The sequence below is a fragment of the Anolis sagrei genome, chromosome X, assembly GCF_037176765.1.
Source record: "Anolis sagrei isolate rAnoSag1 chromosome X, rAnoSag1.mat, whole genome shotgun sequence".
In the NCBI taxonomy this organism is placed as follows: Eukaryota; Metazoa; Chordata; class Lepidosauria; order Squamata; family Dactyloidae; genus Anolis; species Anolis sagrei.
The window spans coordinates 31,803,164-31,816,833 of record NC_090034.1 but is presented as its reverse complement, the minus strand read 5'-3'; the positions used below and the strand labels follow the sequence as shown (position 1 = coordinate 31,816,833).

Below are 13,670 nucleotides of genomic sequence, written 5' to 3'. Positions count from 1 at the left end.
TCAGCCCTGGTCTTGTCTTACTCAACTGCTGAATATGCCTGCCCCATCTGGCATAAATCTGCCCACACAAAGCAGGTGAATATAGCACTAAATGAGACATGTAGAATAATAACATGATGTATTAAACCTACACATGTTGATAGACTCTATAAGCTAGCTAGTATTGCTCCCCCCTCCCTGTGTGGGATGGGAAGTTGATGCCAATTGCAAGAGAAATAAGGCTGAACACTGTGAAAGCCTCCTCCCAGTAGACTCAAATCAAGGAAAAGTTTCATGAGAACCACCACTCCTCTAAATGTTCCTCCAGCAACAGAAAGAACATCCCTGTGGGTAGAAAAATCAGGCAATTACAAGTGGATGGCTCCCAACAAGGGTCCTCCTCCAAGGGCAAACAAAAAATGGGCAATGTGGAAGTCCTTGAACAGACTCAGAAGCAGAGTTGGCAGATCAATAGACAACCTGGCAAAATGGCACTACCTAGAAGAATCCTCCACCTTGTGCGATTGTGAGCGGAACAAACAACTTAGCACCTGTATGCTTACCCACAATGCCCTGCCTCATGACCAGAGGAAGAATTGTTTAAAGCTACAGACAATGCAGTTGCTATCTAGCAGCTTGTGATCCCTTTATTTTATCAGTTTTAGTCAAACTATTTTATCAGTTTTCGACACACTATTTTATGCAATGCTTTGGACACAAAATAAATAAATAAACATTTTTCCTATGACAGCTCTTTCAGGAGTGAATTTCCCTCTCGAAAGGTAAATTTCTCTCACTTCCTGTTGTCTCACCCCTGTTCTTCACTATGAGTCATGCATAAGTCAGATGTTTGGAACTTGGGGAATGCCTGAATAATATTTGTTTTAAAATATATTGTGTTGGTTTTACTATAAACCACTTTGAGTCTCCTTTTTAGAAAGAAAAAGCAGGGTACAAATAACAACGGTTCTGCATTTTATGGCAGTGTAGATGGGGCCTTAGTCTAGGGCAATGGCATACACACTATAGGGCCATAATGTACAACATATTAAAAAAGGTACACCGATATGGGAATTTCCTGCAACAAGAGTCTGGTTTCTTACCTAAAGAATCATAAATAGTTTAGGACCAGAGAGGAATCAAGTGCATCTCTGTGTATCTTTAGTTTAAGATAGGGCCAAAAACCTGCGGACCTCCAAATTTTGCTAGATTCCAACATAGATCAGCCCCAGTCAGTATTGTCAGTGTTCAGGGATAATGGAAGATATAATTCAAAAACCACTCGAGGATCATGGACTCCCAAAACTGATCTAAATGTATTTGAGCAGGGAATTCTGAGCCCTTATACTTCCACTCTTAGAAGCCCCAAAGCAAAGCTCATGCCTGGGTTGGCTTGCTTCCCAGCATTTACTCACCAACTCTTCTAGTTCCTTTTCCAAAGCATCTTTATGTTGATTTACTGCAACCAAGAAATTCTCAAGATCAAGGATTTTTTGCTCTTTTCCCTCCAGCTCTTTGACTAGACTAACCGCCTGCCAAGGATGATGGTGTGATGCAGAAATAAAAAAATTCAAAGGGAGCAAATGAAGGACTCTGATGACATGACAAAAAGATCTCAAAACAGAAGGTAAACAAACAAAGAAATGGAATATACACTGAAGGGGAGATGATAAATAAATTGAAATTGTGCTCAGAATTTTAATTTGTAGTATCACATGCCCTCTTTTAGGAATATCGTTGTAATTGGTGAATTTGAAGAAATCATCAATTAAGACTCCATTCCTAAATATTCTTAGTTGGAAGCAAAATCCCATTGAAATTCATGGGGCTTACAGTTACACAAATCCTTCTTTTAATTACTTTGATGTTCCCAATTGAAATGATGAAACATGTCAGGAATATCCGCTTTGTGACAAAGGCCTTACTTAGATTAAATATATTCTGTTACTTATATTAAGTATATATTCCAGGGGCCTTAAATGCACTTGGTGCTTTGAAGTAACTACATGAAATCTGGTATCTAAGACATCATATGAAGAGATTTCAGGTGCAGCTACACTGTCGAATTAATGCAGTTTGACACTACTTTAACTGCTGTAGCTCATTCTGATGGAATAGCAACTGTAGTTTTATAAGGCCTTTAGCCTCCTCTGCCAAAGAGTGTGGATGCCTTTCACCCACACTCTTTAATCAGTTTTAAGGATTTAAACTGTTTATTTTAGTACCATTAATATTTAAATCTGTTTAAATCTGTTTTAATGTTTGTATATTTTTGGGGTTTCAAATTATATTGTATCCATTTTACTATAAACTGCTGTGAGTCTCTATTATTATTATTATTATTATTATTATTATTATTATTATTATTATTATTTACTATTGTCCAACCCTCTCATGGGGCCCATTCCAACCCACAATAATTTCAAAACTACAACTCCCAGGCTTCCATAGCATTGAGTCATGGCAGCTACAGTAGTGTCAAACTGCATTAATTCGACAGGGTAGACACACCCTTCATAACACTAGGACTAAAAACCACTTCCTGATATCATTACAGTGCTTAGATACTTTTTAAAAGGAAGCTATCTAACTATTTATCCTTAATAAAAAAATCTAATTATATTTGCCACTGCAGCATTGCTGAAGTCTGGAAGGTATAGATACTATCTATTTCTCAGATGAGGGATCAATAGGAACACCACAAAAAACAGAAAACAACTAGAAAAACATTGAAATCAAAACCCACTTTAAATACTTTTCATACTTCTAGGAAAGCAGTATGAACCCAGGGTCATGGCAATGGAAGAATTTCCCAATTCACCTTCGCTGCAATGAGAAGGATGGCAGGACATATGGAATACACTTACTCCTTTTTCAATTATTCCTGGGTACAAATCTAAAAGCTAAGAACCAGTTCAAACAAACAGACCTTCTCTCCTAGAGTCTAGAACACTATGGTTCAAATTGCAAAACTAAACACAGTCCAAAACAGCTCTCCAAGCCAAAATAGAAGAGGATCCCTGCTGGATTAGACCAAATGCCTGTCTGTCTCAGCATTTTATTTGCCACAGTGACCAGCTGAATGTCCAAAGTAAGGATTTCAACGTCTTATCCTCCAGGACTGCGGACAGACTCTCTGGAAGCCATTTTGTGGGCCAACGCCACATCTAGTAGCAATAAAGTATTAACTTTTAACTATTTGCACTATATGAAGTCATATTACCATTTGTATGTTTGTAGACAAATGGCAATATTTTAAACGTTGGAACTAGTGTTTTGAAAATCTCACCAGATGATGTAAAGACACAGTTCCACAGCAGCTTGCCTCAGACACTGATTGCTCCAGAACAGCACAAACAAACTTTTTTTTAAAAAAAATGGGAAAAAATTAAAACAAATGAATGGATGTTTGTACAAACCTGGCTACTTTCACTATTGCGTTCATTCTCTAAACTCTGTATCTTTTTCTCAGCTGCCTCAAGCTCCTTGCTACGTCTCTCCAATTGCAGTTTACCTTCAGAGCTGGTCATCTGAAGAGCATCAAGTTCCAAGAGCTTTGCTTCGGTCGCTTTGAGCTGTGCTTTGAAGTTATCAATGGCCTCTGCTTGTTCTGTGCACTTTGACTGCAGCCCCTCCAGCTCCTTTACCTTTAACTCCGCTTCCAGCAACTTGTTCAGATTGTCTTCCAGGTCCACAAGGTGCTGCTCTTCGGCTTTCTCCAGCTTGGTCTTCAAGGCCTCCAAGTTTTTCTCATTCTCTTCCGTCACTTCCCTCAGTTTTTCTTTGAGAACATCGACCTCTTTTGACAAATGTGATCTCTCCTTTTCCTGCTTCGCTTTCAGGTCAGTTATCTCACTCTCGTGCTCTGCTCTCATCTTCTCGATCTGGACCTTGAGCTCTGCGTATTCGGCGCTCTGAGCTCCCACGCCTTTGCTGAAGGAGGTCTTCAGTTCTTCCATTGCCTGCTGATGAGACATAATGGCAGATTCCAGCTTCAATTTCCACAGATTGGCCACCTCTGCATTCTCCTTCTGGGCTCCAACCAGTTTCATCTTAAGAGATTCACTCTCTTTTGCCATTTTCTCCTTGGTCGCCAGCCAGGCTTTCATCTCGGTCTGGAATGACTCTTCACTGGCGCCAAACTTCTCCTTCAGTGCCTTCAACTCATCCTCATGTTCTTTCCTCATTGTCGCCATTTTCTCTTGCAAAGTACTGACTTCTTGTAGCAACGAGAGAGACGTGTCCACATCGCTCACTGGCTTACTGGATTCCAGTCTTGCGCGCAGCTCATTCACTTCTGTTTCACGTAGGATTAGATCCTGTTCCAGTTCCATGATCCGAGATTTCTCTGACACAGTGGCCACCTAGAACAAACAGCATTGTAAAAAACCATTACAACAGGTTGCCTTTGGAGTTACAGTGGGACATTTTGTCATCACCTGATCAGAACAGAAATATCATTTTCCTAGTGCTTCGAAGAAAGGATTCTGGAAGGGGGACTAGCTATTGGTAATGTAGTCCAGGGATTCCTAAATGTTTTCCACTCATGACCCCTTTCCACCAGAGACGTTTTTACATGACCCCAGGTATATAGGTATATAATATATAGTATCTATATACATAAAAGTCAAAATATGTATGTATGTATGTATGTGCCTATGTCTGTATGTATTATTCAAGATGGCTCCCATTTCCAGAGAGCCCTGTGACTCCCAACAACGATGGATTTGGATCAAATTTGGAACACAGGACAACACCCCTCTCCCCAACCCAATGAGAAACTTAAAATTCTGTCTGGGATTGGGTAATAACAGAGTCCACCCATATGTGAAGGACACCGTAAACCCCAACCAATTCTGGATCTGTACCAAACTTGGTACACATACCCATCGTGACCAACTGTAAGTACTCAGAGGGAATTGTAGTCTACCAACATCCTTATGCATTTTCTAATAGGACCATTCATAAAATCCAAAAACAAAAAATGATTATTTCTAATGTTTATCCTTACAAAATACCTAACCTGGGCATTGCCAGGTACCTCAGGTAGCAGGTGTATAAAATAGGTATAAAAATCAAACATTTACTGATAAGAAATCAGCAAAGGAGATTCCATCTGAACATCAGGAAGAACTTGCTGACTGTAAGACCTGTTCAGCAGTGGAACTCTCTGCCTTGGAGTGTAATGGCAGCTCCTTCCTTGGAAGCCTTTAAACAGAGGCTGGATACTTTGTGAATTTCCTGCATGGCAAGGGGTTGGACTAGATCTTTTATTCTATGATTCTTTTATTTGCAAGGCCCGCTGAACACGCTGATATTCTTTTTTGTGGAGTACAGCTGAAGCATTTTCTGCAGACTCCAATATAAATGCTGCATGTTGTTGCTAACCAATCCATGTATATGGGTGGCATTCAGAAACCTTTTCCTGTTGCCAAATTTTTCATGCCCCCAACACTGTGCTAAGGGGTTGGGAACCACCGTTTAAGAAGCCCTGATCTAGTCTAAAATTCTCCTTTGGTGAAATTGCTAAAGGGACCCTGCAAATCCTCAGTTCAACATTACTACTACCTGAGTTTTGAAAATTTAATTATAAAAATGTGTATTTGCTTCCCTATAAACCCAATGCAAATGGTCCCCAAAATGAAGCTTTTATCACACTAAAGTTAGTGGTGAGACAAACAGGGTGTTAACTCAGTGCTTAAAACAGCAGCCAGAAGTAATTTTGAATGTTTGAATGTTAACAGAATTCACTGTTTGATGTATGGTGAGAAAATGCCAGCTGACAAACTGTATTTGACATAGATCTTACAAGGATTAACCTGAAGTTTATAATTCCAATACCTCACACACTGCATATTTTAATCAGAATTTTTCACAGATCTTGCTTGGACAATAATTCCATTTTTTGCAGTATTCTCAATGACAAGGATGTTATAAAATTCCATATCTTCTCAACAACTCTGATGCATTCTTTTGTGAGATTACTGCAAATTTTATCCTTGAGATTAGTTACTTTTAAGTATGTTTTCTTTTTACCTGTGACTTCCTCCTCTTATACTTGTGTTGTGTGATTTTATTATTATATGCCAATAAAGGCTGTGTGTGCTTTTACTGGGGCTGAAGGGAGAAAGATGGGTTGCTTACCTGTAATCGTGTTTCCTCTAGTGGTACCTGTGAAATCCATACAGATGGGTTTTCTGCACCTGTGCAGACAGTTTCGGAACTCTCTAGAATCTTAAAAGGATACTTTTTTGCAGTAGCCCCGCCCATGCTCCCCCAATAGTATATATAGCCAGTAGGCGGGGCTGCCTCTCTAATTCCTTAGCAGCAGAATTGCAGCCCAGGAAACCGGAGCATGACGTCCAGCAGGGAGGATGGGCAGGGAAAAGTGGATTTCACAGGTACCACTAGAGGAAACACGGTTACAGGTAAGCAACCCATCTTTCTTCTGCGTGGTCCTGTGAAATGCACACATATGGGTGACTAGCTACTAATCTTGGTAGGTGGGCATCATGCCACACACGAAAACAGCACCGCTCTTCCAAAGGCGGCGTCTCTCCTGGATAGAGCATCCACCTTATAGTGGGTGACGAAGGTGGAGGGAGTTGCCCAGGTAGCCGCACGGCAAATGTCCTCCAAAGGTGTAGAGCAGGCAGCTGCCTTGCAAATGTTCCCTAACGGTATCCCCCTCAAAAGGACTCATGAAGCCCCAGCCTTTGTGAAGTGGAATCTGACTCGCGAAGGTGAGTCATAGCCGAACAATTGGTAGGCCAAAAAGACAGTGGAGGCAATCCATGAAGACAACCACTGTGAGGAGAACATAAGGTCACTGGCAACCTTTGAGTACTTGAGGAAGGTCTGGGGAACTTCCCCTGCCCAGACTTCCTTTGAATGTAGTAGACCAAGACTCTCTGGGCACCCAGCAGGTGAAGAAAGTGTTCAGCGGAGAAGACTGAATCTGGAGAAAGGCTGACCTTATATACTGTGACATATGAAACCCAGAGAAGCTCTGGGTAAAAAAAGTTCTATCTGTACAAAGAACTACCTTATTTTTATGAAAATTCGGATATAGGCTATTCATGTAGAGGGCACAGAGCTCACTCGCTTGACCTTGAAGACAGGTAAAATATATCCACTGGAGAATGGCTTAAGTGGGAGCTTGGGCAGGCAGGAAGCACGCCTTCCAAGATCAAAGGTGGTGCTGGAGAAGTCACAGGAAGCTGTGTACTCCTATAGCCCTTTGAAATAGGTTGAACCCCAGATCAGAAAAGTAGGAGGGATGGCCAACTTCCCCTCTGCACCATGAGATGGCTGCCAGGTAACTGTTTAGGGAAGAAAAGGAGAGGACAGCATCCTAGAGGTTAAGAAATCCAGGGTCACTGTAGTGGTGACAGCTAGAGGCTCAGCCCCTTAGCTTTTGGGAGGTAGCGAAACAATTCGATCTATAAGCAGAGGAGCAATTATGGCCTTTATAGGCTAAGGTAAGCAAGGTGTCAGAATGTTCGGCCCAAGTCGAAGGCGGACAAACTTGCCCACAATGCCCCGAGAAGGGGTGAAACATGTGTGCCAAGGCCACCAAGGAGCAACCAGGATGTAATTCATATCGTCTGTCTGAATTTTGGTGACAGTCTGTGTCAAGAAGGGGAATTGATGAGGACGCGTAAGGAAAGGTTGAATGCCACGTAAAGGAAATGCGTCTCCGTAGCAATCATATGTTGCTTGCGGTGGTAGTTGTGGGGACAATGCATGGTGACCAATTAGGTAAATGATTCACTTCTAGACCACCCCAACATCAGGAGAAAGAGAGGGCCTCTTGAAGTTGAAGTCCTTTGTTAGAACCCTGCATGGGGCCAGCAAGCAGAACAACCCTCTCGCACATGCATTCTCCCACTTTGACCACCAACAGAGGGAGTGGCGAGTGGGACAAAGAGGACAGCATGGGGGTCATTCCAAAAAATAACAGCTCTCCCAAGGAGCATGCTTGTAGGGAACGGGGCTTCAAGGGGATGGCTCTGCTTTCTGGTGGAAGGTGTTCTGACTTGTGCAATAGAACAGAATCTACTTGCTGTTAAATTAGATGGCCTTCAGTAGAAGGAGTTAGATGGCAACCACGTCAGTCTTGACTAGTAAAAAGAACAAGTGGGGAATCCTAGTTTGTGAATTGTCTGGTGCATTTTGTGCATGAGCTCCAGCTTTCAAAGGCCTGTCAGCATGTATGTGGGCAGCATGTCTGCGAACAGAAGAAGGCGCTGTGAAGAAATTCCCTATACAGTCATCTGAATGTCTTGCCAAGTCTTGTTGGCATAGCTAGAATTCCTCGTCGGAACGCTTGGCGAACCCTTGTTCATTTAAGGGGAGGTGGTCAAGGTATGAAGAAATTTAGGACCAGAGTAACGAGCCCCATAGTAGGCTAACACATAGTAGCGTGTGAAGATGCCTGCAGGAATGATCAGAGGTGAGCAGAGGTGCCCATGGCATCAGTTTTCTTGTTGTAACCAGGTGTAGACGTATGAGGCTTGTGAACTGTGTACGACTGTGATACTTCCACCACGACGGAGTTGGTCTTGGGTGGTTTCCCACTCAGTCCACTGAAGCCAGGCTGACACATTACATAATATTGATTCCTTTGATATTGCCGGGACAGAACTTGGTGCAGCGTCCGGTGATCTGGTAAACTGGAGAAAGTAGGGCAGCAGAACATAGTAGTAGGGTAAGCTGCTGTTCTGAAGGGGACATAGAGTCTTCACTGGAGAAGGTGGATGTATTAAAGGAAATATTAAGGCATGTGCTAGGTGTACCATAAGCGCTAGAAGGGTTATTGAATTATTTTCATCTTATCAAATCCAGCACAAGTGCCATAAACTTGTTGAATCCAACACCAAATATGCTGTAAAATTGTTGAAATCAGCACAATTGTTGAATACACCATCATAAATGATGTAAAATGGTTGAATCCAGCACTACAGCTGTGAAGCAACTGAATTCACCAGTCGAAGGTAGCTCTGCCTCAGTTAGAGCCACCAGTGTACTATTATTATTATTATTATTATTATTATTATTTGAAACACAACAAGATGAATCCACAGCAGACACTCTGCTGGCTGTTGAATTGGATCACACGTTGGACACTTCCCAAGTGTCTAGGGCTGTGTGATGTATCGGTGAATAATGCATGCAGATCCCAATAAGGTGGCCTTCTGCAGCTGGCAGATGGTAATTTTGTCAGTGCCGATTGTGTTCAAGTGCATGCCAAAGTCTTTAGGCACTGCACCCAGTGTGCTGATCACCAGTGGGACCACCTTACTGGCTTGTCCCATAATCTTTGCAGTTCGATCTTTAAATCGTCATACCATGTCAGCTTTTCCAGTTGTTTCTCTGCAATCCTGTTGTCACCTGGGATTGTGACATGGACAATCCATACTTTGTTTTTTAACACGATTTCGAGGTCAGGAGTATTATGCTCCAAATCTCTGTCTGTCTGAATCCGAAAGTCCCAGAGGAGTTTGGCGTGTTCATTCTCTGTAACTTTTTCCTGCTTGTGATCCCACCAGTTCTTTGTCACAGGCAGATGGTGTTTGTGGCACAAGTTCCAATGAATCATCTGAGCAACGGTGTTATGCCTCGCATAGAGATGCCAAATGGACAAACCATAAAGTGCAATCAGCCTGAAGCCTATAAATATCTGGGCTTACTACAGTTGGACAATATCAATAATGGGCATGTGAAAAATGTGGTCAGCAAAGAATATATCCAAAGAGACAGAAAGGTTTTGAAGAGCAAATTAAATGGTGGAAATATGATCAAGGCTATCAACACCTGGGCCATCCCCGCCATTAGATACACTGCTGGGATTGTGAACTGGACACAAGCAGAGCTGGATGATCTGGACAGAAAAACAAGAAAACTAATGACAACCCACCACTCATTACATCCACATAGTGATTTCGACAGACTTTACCTGCCCAGAAAATCAGGAGGCAGAGGACTTCTGCAAGTGAAACAAATGGTAGAAGAGAAACATGCACTGGCAAATTATGTAAAAGGCAGTCAAGAACCAACATTGAGGGAACTGCTTAAAGTGCAAAAGACAAAGAGTGAATACAGTAAAAACACAATCCAGAGCAGAAGAGAAAACTGGCAAAAGAAGGCACTCAATGGACAGTTTCTAGCAAAAATTGAGAGCCAAATTGACAAAGAAAAAACATAAATGTGGCTCACAAATGGAACTCTGAAAAAGAAGACGGAGGGCCTGATTCTGGCGGCCCAAGAACAAGCCATTCGAAACAATGCCATCAAAGCCAGAATTGAAAAGTCGACGACAGATTCCAAGTGTAGACTCTGCAAGGAAGCAGATGAAACAATAGATCACATTATTATTATTATTATTATTATTATTATTATTATCATTATTATTATTTGAAACACTGCAAGATGAATCAACAGCAGACAAGATCAGTCTGCTGGCTGCTGTATTGGATCACACGACGGACACATCCAAGTGTCTAGGACTGTGTGATGTATCGGCAAAAAATGCGTGCAGACTCCAGTAAGGTGGCCTTCTGCTGCTGGCAAATGGTAATTTTGCCAGTGCCAATTGTGTTAAGTGCAGGTCAAGGTGTTTAGGCATTATTATTATTATTATGGGTGGAAGTGGCGCAGCAGGCAACTATATAGGGGGCCAGGGGGCCTGCAGAGTCGAATTCAGCACCATTTCTCACAATGCTGAATTCATAGCAGTCGGTATGGAGTGGTAATCCCAGAAGTGGCCCTCGTCTCTATTTTGGCCCAAAATTGTAGACTGAAAAGAAAAATGGGTTCCCCTAAAACTGTGGAGACCAAAATCCACTGATTGTGGTAATGTGAAAGTATATAAATTAACGCAATGTATACATTACAAATACACATATCACTAGGGCTATCCTGAACATGTGATTCATAAGGCTAGTACCAAAGCTTCCAGTGTCTCGAGATCTACTATACTAGAGGATAAGATCAAGCCCAGGGATAATAGAATAGTATGGCCTCTCACTTTGACTAACCTATCTAAACTCGCAATAAAAACAGTGAAAAAGTATTGGAACTTGGTGAGAGATATACCGGGTTGTGAGAGACCCCCCTCATTGCTCATAGGAGAACACAAAACATCAGGGATATTTTGATTCACTCAGATATAGACCCTAAGACAGTGATCACTAAACCTATTCTGATAGGCAACTATGCTTGTCATCATTGTTCCATATGCTCACAGTTTGTACAAACTAAGTTTTCAGAACCAGCACACTAAAACTCAATACAGGATCAATCACTTTGCTACCTGCTCCACTGAAGGTGCAGTATATGCCATCACATGTCCCTGTTCACTTATTTACATTGGTCAAACAAGCAGAGAAGTCAGACTCAGAATAATTGAGCACAAAAGTAAAATCAGGAAACATTCCACTGATTCTATTCTGTATAAGCATTTTGTGGACCTGAACCAGCCTTGAATCATTTCAAGTACAGATTTTAGAGGTGGTTTCTCCACCCAGAGACACTGATTTCCAAACTAAACTTCTACAACGGGAATCCTTCTGGATCTTTACACTGCAAACAGAACATCCAAAAGGGATAAACAACACCAATTCATATGACTGTTTTTTATAACAGAGGAGGTTTTCCCACAATGTATTCTGAACTGATAATGATATCACCATCATCTGACCAATGGACTTGCTATATTAGTAATGGGTTGAGTTATTTCAATCCTATACTCGCTACAGAATAAAACACTTTGCAGAGTATACTGACCAACAAAGACTAGCTGTGAGTATTATATTATTTTCATTTCAGAGACATTATATTTCTTTATATATGACATGTAATTCATGTCACAATGCAATACTACCTTTAGCCACTATGTATGTCCCCTTAGGATCCACTTCTCAAGAACATTGTTGGTGAATTACTTACCTCAAAAGTTGAGCCTTTTTTTTTAAATAGATGAGCCTTTTTCGATAAATGAGTAAGTAGAGTGTCTGTATTTATATTTACAAACTTGATGTATCAAATTGTTCAACTGTATATGTGTATTCATGATATGTGTTGTTTGTAGACCCAACCGCCTGACGAAGGCTCTTGTGAGTCGAAACCGGTTGCAGGTTGGAGTCGACTCGTGTGCAACGAAGGGAATAGAATACCTATTGTGACTACTAGAGTCTACTTGTGTGCAATAAAGAATAGGACATTTATGGTCATTCCAGAACTATTCTTACTCACATGAAGGTTTTGTTTCATATTTCAAAGAGAAGAACCAATTGTTTCTGCTTAATGTGAATGTGGCAGCTCTGTGTTTTGTTGATATGTGTATTTGTAATGTATACATTGCGGTAATTTAGATACTTTCACATTACCACAATCAGTGGATTTTGGTCTCCAAAATTGTAGACACCATCTCGATGTGAGTGGTGGCAGTAAGCCCAATACTCAGGGAAAAGTGCCTCCGAATCCAGAGGGGAGTGATCATGGGGACACTGACTGATGAATCCAAACTCCTGGGCTCAGCAATGAGAAGAGCATCAGGGCCGCTGTCGAGCCCAAGCTCCTGGGTTCCACCATTAGGGAGGCATCAAGGCTGCTCTGCAATGAAGGAGGCACCACGGCCACTATGGGCCAGAACACTAAGGTTTAGCCAGGTGGAAAGCGTTGGCACTGCTGGAAAGCCCAAACTTCAGGGCACTGTGCTAGCCAAGACCAGCATAACAGGCGTGGAGGGCACCAGCTCCAACTCCTCTGTCAGGGGCTGGCATCAGCAGAGGCAATTGGTTCCGTGGCACCTGAGAACATCAGGATTGCTGGCGAGCCTGAAGTCCAGAGCACTGCCCTAGCCGGGATTGGCATAATGGGCATGGGGGCTGACCTCAGCTAAGGTAATTGGTTCTGTGGTGCCTGAGCGCATCGAGGCCTTCGGAGAGCCCAAATGCCAGAGCACTGCCCTAGCCATGACCAGCATAATGGGCATGGAGGGCACAAGATCCACCACTTCTGGAGGGGGCTGGCCCCAACAAAAGTTGTCGGCTCCGTGGTGCTTGGTCTTCCAGGTAATGGGGGATAGCCGATGCCAAAGCGCATCACTCAGCTGGCGGTGGCAAGCGCAGGAGGGACAAGGACTGCTGCCGCAGCACTATGATCCACAGACTAAGTGCACCCCTCTGGTGACAATTGCATGGGGAAGGAGGGCAGTGGGAGTGAGGAAGCAGATGTTGTAGTGCACCCTTCTCTTAGTAGCAGCAGGCACTCAGAGGAAGAGGGTGGCTGCTGCAATGCTAGCACCCACAGGCGAAGCACGCTTCTCCCCCAGTGGCGGCAAAGGCCCACAGGTAGTGGGAGAAAGGCAGCAGTAGCTGAAACGCTCTCCTTTCTTATTGGCGGCAAACAGGCAGGGAGGGAAAGCCGCTACTACTGCCAGGGGCCCAGGCAGTGGGCGGGAGGCTGACGAAGGCAGAGCACGTACCTCTGCCAGCAGCGGCAAGGGAGGGGAGGGCCCCTGCTGTGATGGAGGTGTTGCAGCCACAAGGGGTGGTGGTGAGGCACCCTTAAGGACAGCGATCTAAAAACCTCCCTTTCATGGCATTTTCCCGCCTCTTGGCCCGCTCCGGGGCATTGTCAGGCCTGGCCAAAGAGAGATATGATTTCAAGCCTCCCTGACCTGGATG

At 42.9% G+C, this 13,670-nt stretch overlaps 1 protein-coding gene across 19 annotated transcripts in view; it reads right to left on the bottom strand.

Moving 5' to 3' along the window:
- CLIP1 (CAP-Gly domain containing linker protein 1) overlaps positions 1–13,670 on the bottom strand; it is a 172,636-nt gene that overhangs the window by 61,830 nt on the left and 97,136 nt on the right. For 14 of the 19 annotated variants that reach the window (XM_060785988.2, XM_060785995.2, XM_060786003.2 and 11 more), the window contains 2 exons: positions 3,399–4,343; positions 1,395–1,511 (listed from right to left, as the gene is read on the bottom strand). In XM_060785988.2, the coding sequence (XP_060641971.2) occupies positions 1,395–1,511; positions 3,399–4,343 (1,062 nt within the window). The remainder of the gene's footprint in view (positions 1–1,394; positions 1,512–3,398; positions 4,344–13,670) is intronic. The other 5 variants (XM_060786002.2, XM_060786007.2, XM_060786008.2 and 2 more) reach the window with 3 other exon arrangements.